Source organism: Diplotaxodon limnothrissa, linkage group LG13 (genome assembly GCF_057381915.1).
Source record: "Diplotaxodon limnothrissa isolate DT_005_m linkage group LG13, D_limnothrissa_male_GT1.1, whole genome shotgun sequence".
Lineage (NCBI taxonomy): Eukaryota > Metazoa > Chordata > Actinopteri > Cichliformes > Cichlidae > Diplotaxodon > Diplotaxodon limnothrissa.
In genome coordinates, this window is record NC_140608.1 from 12741964 (window position 1) to 12758751 (window position 16788).

At 41.7% G+C, this 16788-nt stretch overlaps 1 protein-coding gene across 4 annotated transcripts in view; it reads right to left on the reverse strand.

The window, feature by feature from the left end:
* Window positions 1–474: 474 nt before the first annotated feature.
* The window catches only part of mark1 (MAP/microtubule affinity-regulating kinase 1), a 38822-nt gene continuing 22508 nt past the window's right edge, over window positions 475–16788 (reverse strand). The window contains exons 4-20 of one of the 4 annotated variants that reach the window (XM_085369233.1): window positions 13996–14044; window positions 12959–13024; window positions 12630–12700; window positions 11231–11287; window positions 10888–11124; window positions 9619–9738; window positions 7555–7654; window positions 7353–7465; window positions 7063–7267; window positions 6212–6393; window positions 5974–6065; window positions 4856–4996; window positions 3159–3410; window positions 1614–1640; window positions 1229–1249; window positions 924–968; window positions 475–820 (exon numbers count right to left, since the gene is read on the reverse strand). In XM_085369233.1, the coding sequence (XP_085225359.1) occupies window positions 475–820; window positions 924–968; window positions 1229–1249; window positions 1614–1640; window positions 3159–3410; window positions 4856–4996; window positions 5974–6065; window positions 6212–6393; window positions 7063–7267; window positions 7353–7465; window positions 7555–7654; window positions 9619–9738; window positions 10888–11124; window positions 11231–11287; window positions 12630–12700; window positions 12959–13024; window positions 13996–14044 (2124 nt within the window). Of the gene's footprint in view, window positions 821–923; window positions 969–1228; window positions 1250–1613; window positions 1641–3158; window positions 3411–4855; window positions 4997–5973; window positions 6069–6199; window positions 6394–7062; window positions 7268–7352; window positions 7466–7554; window positions 7655–9618; window positions 9739–10887; window positions 11125–11230; window positions 11288–12629; window positions 12701–12958; window positions 13025–13995; window positions 14045–16788 lie in introns of all 4 variants that reach the window. The other 3 variants (XM_085369234.1, XM_085369232.1, XM_085369235.1) reach the window with 3 other exon arrangements.

A 16788-nucleotide genomic window follows, 5' to 3' on the forward strand; every position in this document is an offset into this window, starting at 1 on the left:
TTTAGCATACGGTAGGTTTAATGGTTATTCAGCGAGGAGAGTAGATCTTGTAGTAGGCGTTTAGAAAAAGAAGACTGAAAACATTATTGCAGGATGGTCATCTTCAGTTGCATACTGCATGTGTTACATAAATGCGTCTTCTGACGTGGAGCAGCGGGCCGATGAGAGCGAGAAAGAGAGAGACAGAGGGCCGGACGGAAGGAGAAAAAAAAAAGCTGGGTTAGCTGTTTTTTTTTTTAATGTTTTCTTTTTTGCTATCTCTCCGTCACAGACGTTAAACTTTGCAATATCTCTCTGATCCACTACCCTGTACAGTACATTCGTGGCCAGTATTGCACGTTTACCAGCCGAGTCCACCCTGATACTGCATGGCGAGGACCGTCAGTGCTGAATTTTGTCCTGCGAGTCGACACTAATCCAGTGATGAGATGAGACTGTGACCAGAGAAAAGACTGACTGGGGCTCCATCTGCTGTCACAGTTTGAGCTCGTTGGCAATTTTGCAGGCGATGTTCTTAAAGGCGATGGACGTGCCCGATATCCTCTTGAAGCGCACGCCGTTGAGCGAAAGGCGGGGCAGCTTGCACACCTCCATCTCCCACTGGACCAGATTGTCCTGGCGAGCGTCGCCGTGGACACAGAAAAGCAGGAAGCGCTCGCGCTGCTCGTAGTCGCAGCTGTTGGCGTCCAGGACTTTTCTGATCTCCCTCATCATCTCCGAGGGCTCCATGGAGGAGGTGGTCTTCATGCTCCAGGTGAAACGCAGGGAGCGAGGCTTTGAATCCCGACTGCCGTCCTCCTTAGTGTCACCAGACGCACTCCTGAGCAAGAAACCATCAGGGAGAGAGTGAGAGCGGGGACAGGGGAAGTAGGCAGAGGTGGGTTTCACGTTCTCTGTGAACTTGACATCTCACAAATTCTTACCTTGGTGTTTCTGTCCTGGCACTGGCCTCTCCCTCACTAGGTACCCTGAAATAAACCAGGAACAGACTCGTTATTCCCTTGGGATCATATCAACACATGCAGCCCCGCCCCGACTCACTACTAAACACCACCCCCATCATGACTGGACACAGAGGGGGTGTCAGGCATCATGCCAGGAAAGAATCCACACTCCTGGGTATCAGGGTTCAGCACACAATGAGGTGACTGTGACGGTCTTTGTTTTGAGGGTCATTCTATTATAGCTCACATTAACCAAATGCATCATCCCATCTACAATACGCTACCTTTCCTTAATCCCCACTGATCTGCAAAGAGCGGAAAAGCGTTTCTAGACAGTCCATTCGGCCTCTGGATTTTTGCCTGGTCTTTTCTGTTAAGCTCAGCCAAAGGATGGGGGAGAATAAGGAGAGGAAAGCTAGCAACTTGAGAAGCAGATATCTGGTGGCTTAGTACAGAAGAAGCTGGTGAGCCGTGAGGTTTGTTTAAGAGGCAGTGGACACAAGGGAGGGAAATACTGCATAACAAAGGGTGTCAGTAGGCAAGGACGTGGTGTAGTGGGCAAGTACGCAAGGGGTTAAGGAAACACGGGCCAAGGTCATAGTGGGCACAAAGAGGTTTGGTTTATTTCGGACGGGGGTGACAAGTGCAGCAAGCGTTATGTTCTCCTACCTCTGGGTCGACCTGAAAGACAGAGCTCTAGGCGGGGAGAAAAGGAGAGAAAGCTGTGAGCCTCCACCAGATGGACCAGCGTGAAGGTGCTAACTGCTGTATGGATGACGAGGGGTGGCAGTGTGGATGTGTGATATTCACAGAGGACTGGGGAAACTATGCAGCATTTATAGTAAACAGGCAGAGAGCGTGACGCTTCCTTCATTTTTATACCTGGAAAGTTCGCATAAAGGAATCCGAACAAACGTCGCAACTCCTTTAATCACTTCAGTAACTTTTACACAGAGACACACAGTATGTCCAGGGATGATTTTTGTTGTGTATCGAGATTTGAATGCATCTAATAATTTGTCCAATGACTGATACCTGCAACATAATTCACCTCACCTCAGCTGTACTTTTTATTTTGTTAAACTTACACAGTGACCATGATAAAGCTAACACCTGGTATTGTTAATGTGAGCCTGTTAGCATGTTTTTACCAAGTATAGCCTTACAGAGCTGCTAGCATGGAAGGAAACTCAAGTCCTTTTCTGAACTGCCTTGTAATCTATTTAAAAAATAACTGTATATTAATTTGGTGTCAGACTAGAAAGAAAAGTGACTTTCTGATTTAGATAATTAATGTACAGTACTGTGCAAAAATCTTGAGTTACTGCTCATTTCTTTAGAATTTGTTTTCAAGGAGCGTTTTGGTATAAATTGCCATCAATAAGTATAAAGGATGGCAGGAGAGAGTGTCTACAGTCTTCTGTAAAACATGCTGGAGTCTCCTGTTGTGGTTTAGGGCTGCATTTCAGCCAGTGGGGTTTGGGATCCTGTCAAAAATAGAATAATTTGCATGCAACAGCATCTGAAAAATGTCTGGTTGGCAGGGACTTCATTTTTCAGTGGTACAATGATCCCAAACACACAGCTAAAGAATACTACTTGAATAGAAAACAAAACACAGATTCAGTCGTGGATTTGCCACCTCAGAGCATCAAACCAAACATTATTTCTACATGGCAGGAAAAAAAAAGCAGCTAACACCCAAAGAAGAGCTCTGAATGTCCTTTAGGAAGCCTGGAGAAATATTCCTCAAGACTACTTAAAGAAATTACAAGACAGAGGTTGTGTTGAAAAAATAAAAGTGGTCAAACCAGATGTTATTTCCATGTATGTTTGCACATTTAAGTAAATCACTGCACTTGTCTTCCATTATCCAAGCAAAATAAGAAGAAACGAGCGGTGGCTCATGACTTTTGCACAGTACTGTAAGTTTGAACAAAACAAAGCAGGAAGAACGACTTCCTGATCTGGAAATGGGACTACACCAGGAGCACATGAATGTTTCTCCCTGTAGAACCTGCATTTCCCTTCAATAATAAAAGCACCTTAGCACAAAGGAAGTATAAATTAGTAAAGTATGGCTTTACATCCTGCAGTTTTGAAAGCGTTGAGCTGTTCTCAGTCAAATATTTGTTTAACATGTAGCTCTGAGTTTGAGACCACGGTGGTACAATAACTGCTGGGTGCAACGACTCTAAGGTACAAAGCACTGACCTGCGGACAAACTTGGAGGTGATCTTGCTAATGATCCCTGTAGAGGTGCCCCTGCGTTGTTGAGCGAGAGCCCCCGTATCATGAGACAATGTGGGTGAAGCTGGAGGTCCGTTGTAGGTGGCGCTGCGGCGGTCTCTGAGCTGGGCTCCGTGAAAAGTGCTGCGACTGGTGGTACCACGGGGGAAACGGTTCTTCTCTGGGGTGCTAATACTGTGTGCAGACGGAGAGGTGGAGGGGCCGCGTGGAGACGAGCTGCAGAATAAGAAAAACGCGTTGGAGGAGATGAACATCTGGCACATTTCTGTTTGTATTTTAGAATGAAGTTATGGTATTTCTCGATGAAAAGTACATTTTTAACGCCACTGCTGAATCTGAATGACTGTGTGAGCGTGCAGGGTAAAACAGCAGTTTGTGACCATCAGACTGCTTTTAAAGACACAGACCGTACATTTAATTGTTCCATTTGCTGAGTGAAATCAAAGCAATGAATATAAAAAAAAAATTAACTAAGGTGCAATCACATGATCTGTTCCAACAGATGTTTGTAATTTGTTTCTGAAGTGATGACCCAAGGACATTTGCTCAACATTGTGATTCTCATTGTTAAATGTTGAGGAGCACCTGCATGATGATCTGTGAAAATAAACATCATGATTATTTTTGTTTCATGATTATTTTTGAGCCACAGCTATCAAGGCATATACCAATTCTTACCATTGTTTGGACATACGTACAGCTATTGATTATTATTTCAGTAATCAAGTACTCTATCAGTTATTCCATTGATTAGAAATTGCAACGTTTTGCATGTGTTTAAGAAAAAAATAATCATTTATGTGCCATATTAAATACAATTTTTAAAAGAACATTATGTCAAATGCGAGTCAAAAAAAAAAAAAAGGGGGGGGGGGGGGGGGGGGTGATATTACCAAATCTCCTGAATGAGGTAGATCTGGTGTGTGTTCACGATGTCCATGTGTATCTGTGAGTGTTATATTCTATATTAAGTAACCCAGAAAATTATGTTCCTAAAGCCTTAAACTAAATATGGTCTTTGCCCCCTTCAGAGTCACAGGTATCACTCCAATGAAAAGTAGGACAACTGCCGTCATCCTACAGCAAGCTGGCTAAGTTAAACATCGCGCCAGACTTTAAAAGTTCATCTGTTCATCTCACTTTCTACACACGTGCTTTTATTTTAACCTCTGTAGAATTCATGCTGTGTAAAAGAAACGGTGGTGGATGGGAGCAAAGTTCTCTTTTCTTCACAATGGCGCTTGATGAACACATAGTTTGGTTAACGAGTGCTATCAGCTTCTTCCCAGTAAAGGTTTTAAAGTTGATTATAAGAACGAGCGGGTTTTGGATGCTAGAAAAACGTTTTATTTCACTCCACCTGAGCTCACCATAACACGATAACAGCTGTGTGTGCAGACTGATTCCGGCCCCACGTTAAACTGGTTAGATGGTGACGACTGAGCGCCATACAGTCATGGATTAAACAAAGCACTGAAAGTTTCTTTTAAAATTGAGTTATTTAAGTTACTTGAATCTTTGCAGCCCTACTATGGAGATTTATTTTCTTCCTTTTTAATTGTAAAGTTTGAAAATAAATCTGAGATTTTAAATCATCATGTTGACATTTAACTTAAAAAAAATACACCATTGTAATCTCCATCACCTACTCGGCTGCTCACCTGGCTTTAAGCTCTGTGTTGTCATCGATGGGGGGCAGTGTGCTCTTTGAAGGATGCCCTGATGATGACATAGACTTGGTGTGACGAGGTCGTGTGGAGCTCATTGCAGTCGACGGGGTACTCCCTGACACCTCGGTTAAACTGGAGACCGAAGCAGAGTACAGATAAAGATAAAATGTTCAATTCATATTATTTAAACAGCATATTCACAAATGTGAAACCACAAGTTTCTCATTTGTGGCTTTCATAAAAAAAATAAAATAAAATAAAATAAAAACAGGAATAGTGATGCTCATAAGCATGGAAAAACATGCATGCACGGTGTTTTCACACCTGCCCCGCTTGAAATCAAACTCTGGTTTGTTTTGCTCCTTGTCGAGGGAGGGCGGCTGGTGGCCGAGCCTTAGCCCTAGCCCATGGAGCCCAGTCAGGTGACACCCAAAGAGAAGACATTGGCGTGCCTTCTTGTAGACCAGGGGTGGGCAATTCCATGCCTCGAGGGCTGGTGTCCTGCAGGTTTTAGATCTCACCTTGGGTCAACACACCTGATAACTAGTTGGTTACCAGGCCTCTGGAGAACTTCAGGACATGTTCAGAAGCTAATTTAGCCATTTAAATCAGCTGTGTTGGTTCAAGGACACATCTAAAACCTGCAGGGACACCGGCCCTCGAGGCCTGGAGTTGCCCACCCCTGTTGTAGACCCACAGGAGGTGCTGTTCAGTGTGTGTCAGATGGATGGATAAAGAGAGAAAGAAAACCTTTAAGCTGAGCTAGCTACCAGGTGTGCACTGCAACTTTGGGCTACATGCCTTCCTGTAGCCAGGTAAGCCTTGCATTCTGGGAAGCAGCAGAGTGCACAAAATGTAGCAACTAAGCATAAAATGAACCCACTGCTTGCCAGCCCAGATCACAACTCTTCCATCCTGTTATTAGTTTTGTTGCTGTGCCCCAGGCACTTCCAACCAATAAGCAAACTCAGCGTTCTCATGTGGTTTCTAGTGACGCATTTTAGTTCACTTGTATCTTTAAGTGTATGTGAAGAAACCAACACAAAACAGAGCAAAGTACTACAGGTGTGAAAACTGATCTGTAGATTGATCTAAATGTTAGCACGTACCTGCTGTCTTTGCCATTGGGAATAGCTGAATAGCGGTCAGTGGAGGATCGCTCACACACGTATGTGTTCCTGCGAGTCATAGACCCGTTGGTCTGCTTGTGCAGAGAGACAACAAAAATTTACTTAAAATTACTGTGAATCATATAAAAAGGACAAAACGTTTTCTTGAGTATTAAACACGGCTCTGTCAAAAGTTGTTTATTCAGGAGTACGCAGTGTACAGTGCCCACTTCCTCACCCCCACAGCACTTGTGGTTTTCTTCCTCTCCTGCACCCCCAGGGGTGAGGCAGGAACGTCTCCTTTTGAAGTGCTGAGCTCTAGCCGGCGCGCTCCGTCCCACTCCTCCCTGTGGTCACTTTCCACGCTCAAAGCCTGGCCACGCTTTGTATACGATACCGCCGGCGGCACAGACGGACCCACTAGGAGAGACGCACACACAAACAAACGGGATTGGACTTACTTATGTTTAACCAAGCGCGTCGTTATTTCTACACCTCCAACATTTAAGCTTTCAGGAGAAAAAGAACAGACGAGGACAGTATCAAGCAAAGCCAATCCAAGCCAGGATTTATACATCATCGAATCTTTCAGAGGCAGCATCGAGTTATACAGATACAGAAGCCAAGGTGAGCACATATCAAGCAGAGCTGTTCCCTCCACATGCTTTGAGGTGCTGCTCCTGAGGGAGCTGCAGGAAAGCAGCAAGCCAGAAGATGGCGCCAAACACAATGGCCCCACAAGACTTAGGAGGAAGCTGCTACACAACCAGTGCAGTGTGCAGGCTGAGTCACTGATTTTGAAATTTAAGCGTTGGTTCACTGTTTAGGAAAATTAGACCACATTAAGCAAACAAGTTAGTCTGTCGAGGTTTTAAAGACTTTTTTCCCCCACCATAAATAAATCTGAGAGCACAAGGAATGGAAAGTTCCTAAATTAGTGTCAACGGTGGGAAAATGTTTCTGTTGTAAAGCTTATTGAGGTCTATTCAGCAGTGTACACTCATTCGGCCAATCATCAGTGACTGAGAGTAACTTCCCTCTACACAACACGCAGCACTCTCAGAGCCGGGAAGGATGAGGTTACTTTACTTGGCTTCTCTACGACACCACCACCACCACCACCATCATCATCATCCCCACCATGATCACTGTAGCGGCGCTGCTTCTGATTGGTCGAGATGCTGCGCGTGACCTTGGGATGGGCGGGAGAAATGCTGGAGCTGTTGTTGATGTCACTGGTCGGCCGCTGTCGCTGACCCAGGATGCTGTTAGCCAGAGGCTCGCTCCCTTCGAACTGCAACGTGAAGGCGGATGTGGTCACATGACTCACTGCAGAGGTGATGTAGGCGATCAATGAGTCGCAAGTCAAACAAACTCACCTCCGGGGCTTTTCTTCCCAGGAGCAGGTAAGTGGCCATGACTTCGTCATATTTTTGATTCTGCAGGGAATCGGTGATCTCATCTTTAGGGAAGCCCATCGTCACCATGAGCTCTGAGTGATGGAGTCAGTTAACATTAGCGGCGAGAATCCCAGAATTTTAAATGACAAAGAATGAGATCAACACAAACACAAACACACACCTATTCTAGATGAATCACTGAAGTCCGCCTCAGGCTCGATGTAAGGTTTAAGCTCCTCCTCCTCGTGACCTACATTCATCCAGTGGTCTTTCATGATTTGCTGACAAAGAAAGAAGGCAATTAAAAATCATGCATATCTTCTTTAACGGCTCGTAATTAATCAGTTATGCAACACGCAACAGGAATTTGACGAAAGTCTGACAACATGGCGATCAATTGTTATTATTACTGGAGAAATCTTTACTATTGAGCCTGGGTCTGAATGCAGGGATGATATTGACCTGTAAACAATGAGTGTCCAAACACTATTTGCAAAGGAGAAAAACTCATAATCAGTGATGGGAATAACGCCGTTACAAGTAATGGCATTACTTTTTTCAGTAAGGAGTAATCTAACTAATTACTTTCCTATCGTTACAACGCCGTTACAGTTACTAACAAGGAAATGTGGTCCGTTACTATTTTCCAACAAACAGAAGGTTGAAGCTGTGTTCAGCTTACCGCATCTTATATCAGTTGCACGGAAGTAGCTGTTTACGTAAGTAATCTGGGCGCTACAGCTTTAAGCAGCTGCGCGTGCTCCCGCGGATGATAATCACAATCACTGTCTAGGACAACACCTGGAGCTCAGGGGGCAAAACAATTGCATGAGAGCTGCTGTTTGACTGAGGAAGAATAAAGTAGTCGTGGTAAGCCAATCACATGACCACTTAAAGACAAAGAAACAAGGTGAAATATACCAGTTTATAAATTGTGTTGATAGGCTACGTAAAACCAGAGTCATGATAAAAATGACTCTGGTTTTTTCCTCAATAGCTTAGTCGCGTTTACTGCCTAAGGACAGCGCAGCAAGCACTCTCTGCTTATGAGCAAAAACCCCCCCAAAAAAACAGGGGAAGTTAGGAGTGACGGCGAGAGAGAGAGAGAGAGAGAGAGAGAGAGCAGAAAAAGAGAGAGCGAGTTTTGATATGTGAGAGATTTGTGACGTTTAGCGTGTTTGGAGTGTGTAGTTAATGTGTTGTCTTGTGTAGTTAGTGTGTAGTGTTGTGGATAGTTTTGTGTTGTGTGTCAGAACAATGAGGCGACTGCTGTCTCCAGGTAGAAACAGGAGTGATACACCTGCTGCTGTCAGACCTGCAGGTATCAGGCTGTGATGTTTTCCTTTATAGTGGACAGAAATTATTGTTTTGGAGTGGCACAAATCATTTGTGGCATCTTATTGAATGCAGAACAGCTGATTGTTATGTAAATAGTTTGAAATGGTTATTTAAAAAAATCAAGGTAAAAGGTAAATGGATGCAAATAACTTTGTTTGCAAAACTTGTGCATAGGATTTTAAAATTGACAATTTATATTTGCATTTAAAGTTATGAAATATGATTCATTAAACATGTTTGTGGTTGTTACAGTAAAAATAACTTTTTCTACTCAGATTTTATGTTTTTTGTCTGATTTTAAATCAATTGTGTTAATACAGTATGTCAAAATGAAATTCAGACAGGTGAGGTTGTGCTGAAAAGAATGATACCAAACAAGACAAAGTAAATAGTTTTTAAAGGTAAAATGTGGAGTAGTTAAAAATGGCCAATTATACCCTGGACCCCAGAGGGTTAAACGCTTTTTTAAAGTAACGCAATAGTTACTTTTCAATTAATTAATTACTTTTAGAATATTGTAACTCAGTTACTTTTTTGAAGTAGTAATTAGTAACTATAATTAATTACTTTTTCAAAGTAACTTGCCCAACACACGCTCATAATAATGAATGCACATCGTATAAGGATTTTGCACACAAAATTAAGGATTATTTCCATTCCATTTAGTTTTTCTGTTGATGAAGGCTGTAGTGAAATCAAATTTTAAGTCCACTCTTTGAAGAATATCATTCCTCTGACAGGCTATAAAATTAAAACCATTCTTTTGTTTTCCACCAACCAACAGTGGCAATTACCTGCTTCCATGACATTAAAACAATATCACTCCACATGGTTACGACTGTCTTTTTGACTACTTGCTGGAGAGGAAATAACTGTTAAGCTGCATCAATGCAAACACAGGTATTACCTCCAAACTGCCTCGTTTCACGGGATTGAGCACGAGCAGTTTCTTTAGCAGGTTTTCACAGTCTGTGGACATGTAGAAGGGAATACGGTACTTTCCTCGCAGGACTCTCTCTCTCAGCTCCTGCACACCAAAGTTGCAGACAGACAGGAGGAGAATTTAGCAACAAAGTTTAACAATAAAAGGAACAGCATCATTTTTCCCATGTAAGCCATTTGAAAGGAGCAGACCCCAGCGTAAACAACACAATCGCTCTATAATGTTGCTTATTTACTCATCAAGTGTGCACTCAGTAGCTATTTAGAGTCAAGTGGTGAATGCCAGTCAAATATTTATTCTCCTATGGCTCCGTTTTGGCTGGCTGTGTTCACATGCTGTACTTGTGGCTGTAAAGATATTGATCAATGCGCCTATAACACTGCAGGTCATTCAGCCCTGCTGTGAACATTAGTGAATCTGACTAAATTTAGTCCAAACTGTTGCTTTATTAAAGGAACATGAATTCATGCGCATGTCTCATTACACACAATACACAGTAAATTCCACCTTTAATTTTTTATGGTTGAAGTAACCACCTCGTGTGAACATCATAAGTCTGTCAGAATGGCTCAGATTTTTTTTTGGCCCAACTTCATTTACGGTAATCAGGCTTTTGGAGTTCAAGCTATTTCATACTCAAACAGAAGTATTCAAACTGATGAATAAAAGATCTAATTACTAACACTGTTACGGTTCAGCTATAATTATTTGGACAATAAATATTTTTTAATAAAATGCGCTGAAGTTCAGAGGAAAAGATTTGCATTTGTAGTTTTACTGTTGGTTTCTGTTTTTTCTTCTTTCTATACGACTTGTCTCTCAAAAAGCTTTTCCTCACTCTCAACTGTGATGTGGACAATTAATAAAGGAATTTGTAACTCAACTCAAGAGCAACACCACAGTTGTACTAACCATGATGAAACCTGGTAGAAAAATAACTCCTCCCTTTATGTACACTGTATCAGTGTTTTGTATTGTCTGAATGCACACAACTGAGAATATCTGCAAGACCCAAGTGCAATATGATCTTAAGATCAGATGATTACATAAGCATTTTATCTGAAACACACAGAGCACTTTATCGACATGTGGACAGCCAGAGGTGGAAAGTGCTCACAGAGAAAAAACTTTTCCAAGCTTATCACCAGTTGCAACATTAAAATTTCCAAGTAGTTCCTGAGTCAATATGAACTACTTAGAACAAACAAACAAACAAACAAAACAGCTGCCCACCTTTAGGTTCTGTCCATCAAAGGGCAGTGAGCCGCTGACCAGTGTGTAGAGGATAACCCCTAGACTCCAGACATCCACCTCTGGACCATCGTACTTCTTCCCCTGGAAGAGTTCGGGAGCAGCGTATGGCGGAGAGCCACAGAAAGTATCCAGTTTGCTGCCCACAGTGAACTCATTGCTGAAGCCGAAATCAGCTATCTTGATGTTCATATCTGCATCTAACAACAGGTTCTCTGCCTGCAGTGAAGAGAAAAAGAGGCAAAGCACACCGTGGACTGTCAACACAGACAGGAAGTGACTGATGTGGATAATCGTGAGGAGAAATTGTCTCACAAACTTTCACCTTTAGATCTCTGTGTACTATCCTCCTCTGGTGACAATACTGCACTGCAGACACAATCTGAAATATTAAAAAAAACAAAAAACAAAACAGGCATCATGACAGTTAAATACATGTACAATATCATGTACATTACATAGAAATGCACACAAACTGCAGCCTTTTCTTTATTGATTAATCAAACCGGAGTTTGTTCACAAACTGTTTTCGTAGGACTAGCTGGTGATTCTAAGGGCGCTTTCACACCGATAGCTTGTTTACTCTGAATCAGTTGATGAGTTTGTAAACTAGCAGCTTCATCCCAGGGTTTGGTTTGGTTTCACACAGACAAAAATCCAAGTGAAATCCAAGTGAACCAAAACGCATCACAACAAACCACGTGAGAACATTCAGCGCACTCATTGGCTGGGGCGGGAGCAACAAAGGTATATACAGGAAGAAGGTGTTGGGTGAGAAAACTGAATTTACATTCATTTCAGTTAGTTGCTAGCCCATGCAGACCTTTGCACATCTATAGTATCTTCCTGCAGTTAGAATAAAAAACAAAACAAAAATACGTTTCTACGGGATTTTTGTTTTTTAACTTAAACTTGTAACATACACCAGGGTAGTTGGTTCAGATCGGGGTTGGATTACGTTCACACCATAAATGAACCGTTCCAGACCACCTCCCCCCAGTTGTCACGGTGCGGTTGTTTTGTCTGATCACACCTGCACAAACTAACTGCACGAAAGGGGAAAATTAACCAGAATCAGAGTTCGATTTCCACAGGTGTGGAAACCCCTTAAATTAGCCACAGATGTGAATATAACTGCAAAAGACTAGCTACCTGATCAGGTGCACCTCGCCTCTCATGCTATGCCAGCTGGAAAAGGCTTCAGACCCTCCAGTGAAATTAATATTTGAATTAGCAGTTAAGAAAAATAGAAGGCTGGATATTGTATAAGATTCTTGCAGTGACATTGTTTATCTCAAAACGTGAGACAAACAAACAAAGAGAGCTTTCATGCAAGCAAAACATTTTATTAGTATTTGCACATGATCTTTAATCAAGCTATTATTTAAAAGAGGCCACAAACCTGCATGCACTCAGACATAAATGAACACATCTGGATTTTGACCCTGTCGACGTTACACCGAAGGAAAAAGAATAAAAATAAAATTGAATTCTGTTCACTTTCAGGCCAAGCATGAAAGGAAACTAGTAAATTCACAAACTACTGTAGATGCCTTATTGCTCCTGCAGCACCACTAGATGTCAGAGCAGCATCTAAAAGGAAGTTGTTCCCTCTTTCCTCTGCAGTCAGTGATAAAGCTTGATCTTGGTGCATGCAGTCTTCTCTCAAAAAACAGTAAGGGAATGACGACAGAGGCGTGAGCGCTGCGATACTGATGACTCACCTGTCTGAACTTGGCTCTGGCCTCCTTCTCCTTCATTCTGCCGTGAGCCACTAGATAGTCAAACACTTCACCTGTAGAAAGAAGAAATATATAATTATCAATAAGTATATTGATAAAAATCACATCAATAACCATGTACTAATGCTTGCTTTGAGGTAACCCAACAAATAACATGTTTAATATTTAATTTGAAATGGTGACTAGCTGGAGTGACAGATTTGTAAATAAGCATTTTTGCAATGAATTTTAGAGTTAAACTAACACAACAGAGTGACACTCAGAAAAATTAACAAAATGTCTTGGTGGACATGAATTAATGCTTCACTTACCACCACTGGCATACTCCATCACCAAATAAAGAGTCTTCTCTGTTTCAATCACCTCAAACAATTTCACTGCAGGAGAAAGTGGGGAAAGGAGGCAGAGATGAAGTAAATCAAAAGCTAATTGAAGGTTGTGATTTGGTGTAAGCTGAGCTTGCTGGTCTGGTCTATCCTAATGCAATAAAACTCTTAACAGAGTCTGAATGGTGCCAGCATGGTACAAAGTGGCATTAAACCATTTGCTAACTATGCTTGTACTTTTGTACAGTCAGATCAAGATGTGATCATTTCTTTATATTTTTCTAGGAAAATGGGAAGCAGGTTCTGCGATTTATTTAAACAAGTTCAAACACACAGTAGATAAGACAAAACAGAGTTTCTGCAACTCTAAGGAGCCTAAAAGTCAATATTTGGTATGACTACCTTTATTCTTTAACACAGCCTGAACTGTAGTTTAAGTAGTTGTCAGGAATAGTTCTCAAGACATCTTGATGGACATTTAAAGCTCTTCTTTGGATGTTGGCGGCCTCTTATTCTGTTTACTCTCAAGTTGATCCCACTCTGCTTTTTCACCCAGACTCTGGGGAGGCCAACATGACTGATAGTGTTCCTTTGTGTGTTTTTCTATTCCAGGTATGCTTTTACTGTATTTGGCAGTGTTTTGGGGATCACTGTCACGCTGACGAATGAAAACCTTTGCTTCAATCAGACACTTTCCAGGTGATATTGCATGGCATGGAGGAGATTTCCCTGCAGCCAATGTTCCAAGAAAAACTTTAAAAGTCCTTAAGAAAGCCTAGAGAACTATTGCTCAAGACGAGCTAAGAAGAAAAGAAAAAAATGAGGTGTGGATCATGAGTTTTGGACAGTATTCTAAGTAAAAGAATAATTTGCAGAAGGAAAGTACAATCTTATCAAAGTGTGAGATGTTTTCATGGATAAGGCAGTAACTTAATGGGGATCACTTGTTACACAGTGTGCTTTCACAGGGAAATACTAATCCAAACTCACTGAGGGTCTTGTAGGTTGCTGTTTGGGCTTACCTATATTTGGATGATTCAAAATCTTCATTATTCTGACTTCCCTGAAGAGCTGTAGAGACAGACAGGAACATTTAATGCACCCACAAACATGTCAAATGAAATTACAATCAATGAGCACTTAGTGTCAGCTCGGGCTCTGCTGGGAAAGCACTTATTAAGCACTGATTAGAGGAGTTAAGTGAAGGGAACTCAGCCACAATAAATTACACGGATCTTCGAAACCATAAGAGAACCTGAGGATGACAGGACAACTGGACTGTGTGAAGCAACATGGCGCAGCGACAACATTGTGCTAAACCCTGCCCTACACAGACAGGGTAGAGAATTACATCTCCACCGACACGCTGCAGTCCAGCAAGCCGGCCAATCGGTTGTCCAAACAGCCAGTCAGCAGCATCGCACGCACAGCCAGCCACTGCAGAGAGGCAGTACACAGGCTCAGAGCCAGTCAGACATCTGCTGCCTAATGTAATCATCTTAGCATGCAAAAAAGATGCAGAAATGATGCTGATGCCTTAGTCACATAACTGTAGAAAACAAAATGTAGAAGAAGGTTCCTCTACTGCAGAGGGAGAAAGTTTCTACCCAGCCACAGGAGGCTAAAGGAAAATCTAATTTCTCTGAGCCTCCCTGTGCAACATCTGAGTGATGAGTCAGAAAGCAGAATCATTTAAAACTCAGTCTTGGCACGGCTGTTTATGTCAGACGAGCTTCTGCAGCCACTTAGAGGTGCTGTTGAATCGTCTACATTCTGCTGATTCTCAGCAGAGCTCTGCTGAGGTTGTGTTTGAGTGTTAAATTTCAACGCCAACACGACTGGGATTTCACACCTGAGGCAGAACACAGATTTTTGCCATTTGCTGGCTTCGACTCAGTGAAAACTGAGCGACGCTTTGATCCACGGTCTTTTCTAAAAACGAGGAAAAATATGTCGTTATCGAATGTGTCAAATTAAACGAAGAGAATGGATACTGTATTGTGGTGTGTGTGTCTATATGAGCGTGTTTGTTCGACTTCTTTCAGTGGCCTTTTAGGTCTTACATAAGTGCCGGGATAGTCTATGTTTCTAGGTCATCAAACACAGCTATTACACCAGTGTGAGCAGGCCTGACTCTGTGGGACCTCTGAGCCACAGTCTGGTTCAACAACATGCAGGTACTCACTCTCACTCTAATTCTTTCTTTGGGTCCCTGTCTCTACTTGCTCACCTGCCTCACTTTTTCTTTTCTTCCTCTCATAACATCCAAAAAACACACCCACGCCCACACACGAATAATGCAAGAAAAAGTCTCAAGTTTTCTTAAACCTAAACAACACTTTTCCCCCCAAACAAGTGTGGTTTGAAGACTAGCATAGATTGTTTCCCAGTGCCACAGAGCTCCGTTGTTGTCCGGAAAATATTAAAACCACATCAGTAAGGCACACTCGGTGGCATTTTCCCTCTTTACAATGTAGATGGGCACTGTAGTTTATTCAGAGGCAAGCCCACACTCCTCCCACTGCTCTAAATGTTCTCAACAGTACAAAATAAGCAGTCCAAGACATTTTTTTTGTAAATAAATCTTCATCATAAAGTTTCAAAAATGTCCTTTTCATCGTCATGTTAATGACATTTATTGACAATAGCAAAAAAATGTAATTATATTTCATCCCTATTAAGTAAGCGAGCTTCTTTGGCGTTTCATGACAGATCACAGTAATACAGACATATCTGAATTTCATTTTATAGCTTTTCACCGTTTTAATTATCAGGCCCAAAAGAGATGCACTGGCCAGCTGAGCAGCACCAAAAGGCCCGAAAGACCACAGAAGACAACTAAACCGGATGCTAAAAGAATGATTTCCATTATTAAGAAGAACAACTTCTCAGCAATTAACCAAATCAAGAACACTCCTGAGAAGGCAGATGTATAACTGTCAAAGTCTACAATGAAGAGACGCCTTCATGAATGCAAATGTAGAGGATCTACAAGGTGCAAACCACTGGCTACACTCAAGAACAAGAAGGTCAGGTTAGACTTAGGCAGGTCATACCACATGACCTGTCTAACATGGTGGAGGCTAGGGGTGGGGGGAAAAAATTGATACTGTGTAGTATCGTGATATTTTGTTTGCTAATAATGTATCGATACAGGGACAGCAGAAATCGATATTTTGTTACAAAAAAGGTTTTTGTGCTCTGACTTCAGAGCATGTTGATCCTTTTTCTGAGCAAGAATCCTGACATTCCTTCACTGTCCAAATGTGTTTAACTTTTTCTTTGGCAGCAATAAACATGACAGTTTACTTATTTTAATTTAAGACATGTTTTATTTTAATTAAGTTTAAAACTTTTTTCCATCCATCCATTCGCTTCCGCTTATCCTTTTTTTTTTTTCAGGGTCGCGGGGGGCGCTGGAGCGCTGGAGCCACTAGTGGGGATAGGTTTAAAACTTTTTTATTTAATGTAAAATGATATTTTGTTTTAATTTACTTTCAAATTCTTCAGTTGCTGAATGGGCTGCATAGTTTTCATAAATTTCATAGTTCAAAATAGCTATAATTGTACCAGATGGTTGCATTCAGTTAAGCTGGGCTAGACTGTAATACAAACCGTTCAGTTTGTCAACAATAAAACTGACTGAAATGAGAGAAAGACTGAGTGCGAGACTTTGATATTAGATCAAATGAATATTGATAAAGTTTACCTTTATGTACAGAATCTGAATATCGCAAAATATTTAAAAAAAACTTGCAATAATATCGTATCGTGCGTTAAGTATTGTGATAATATCGTATCGTGGGATGTATGGT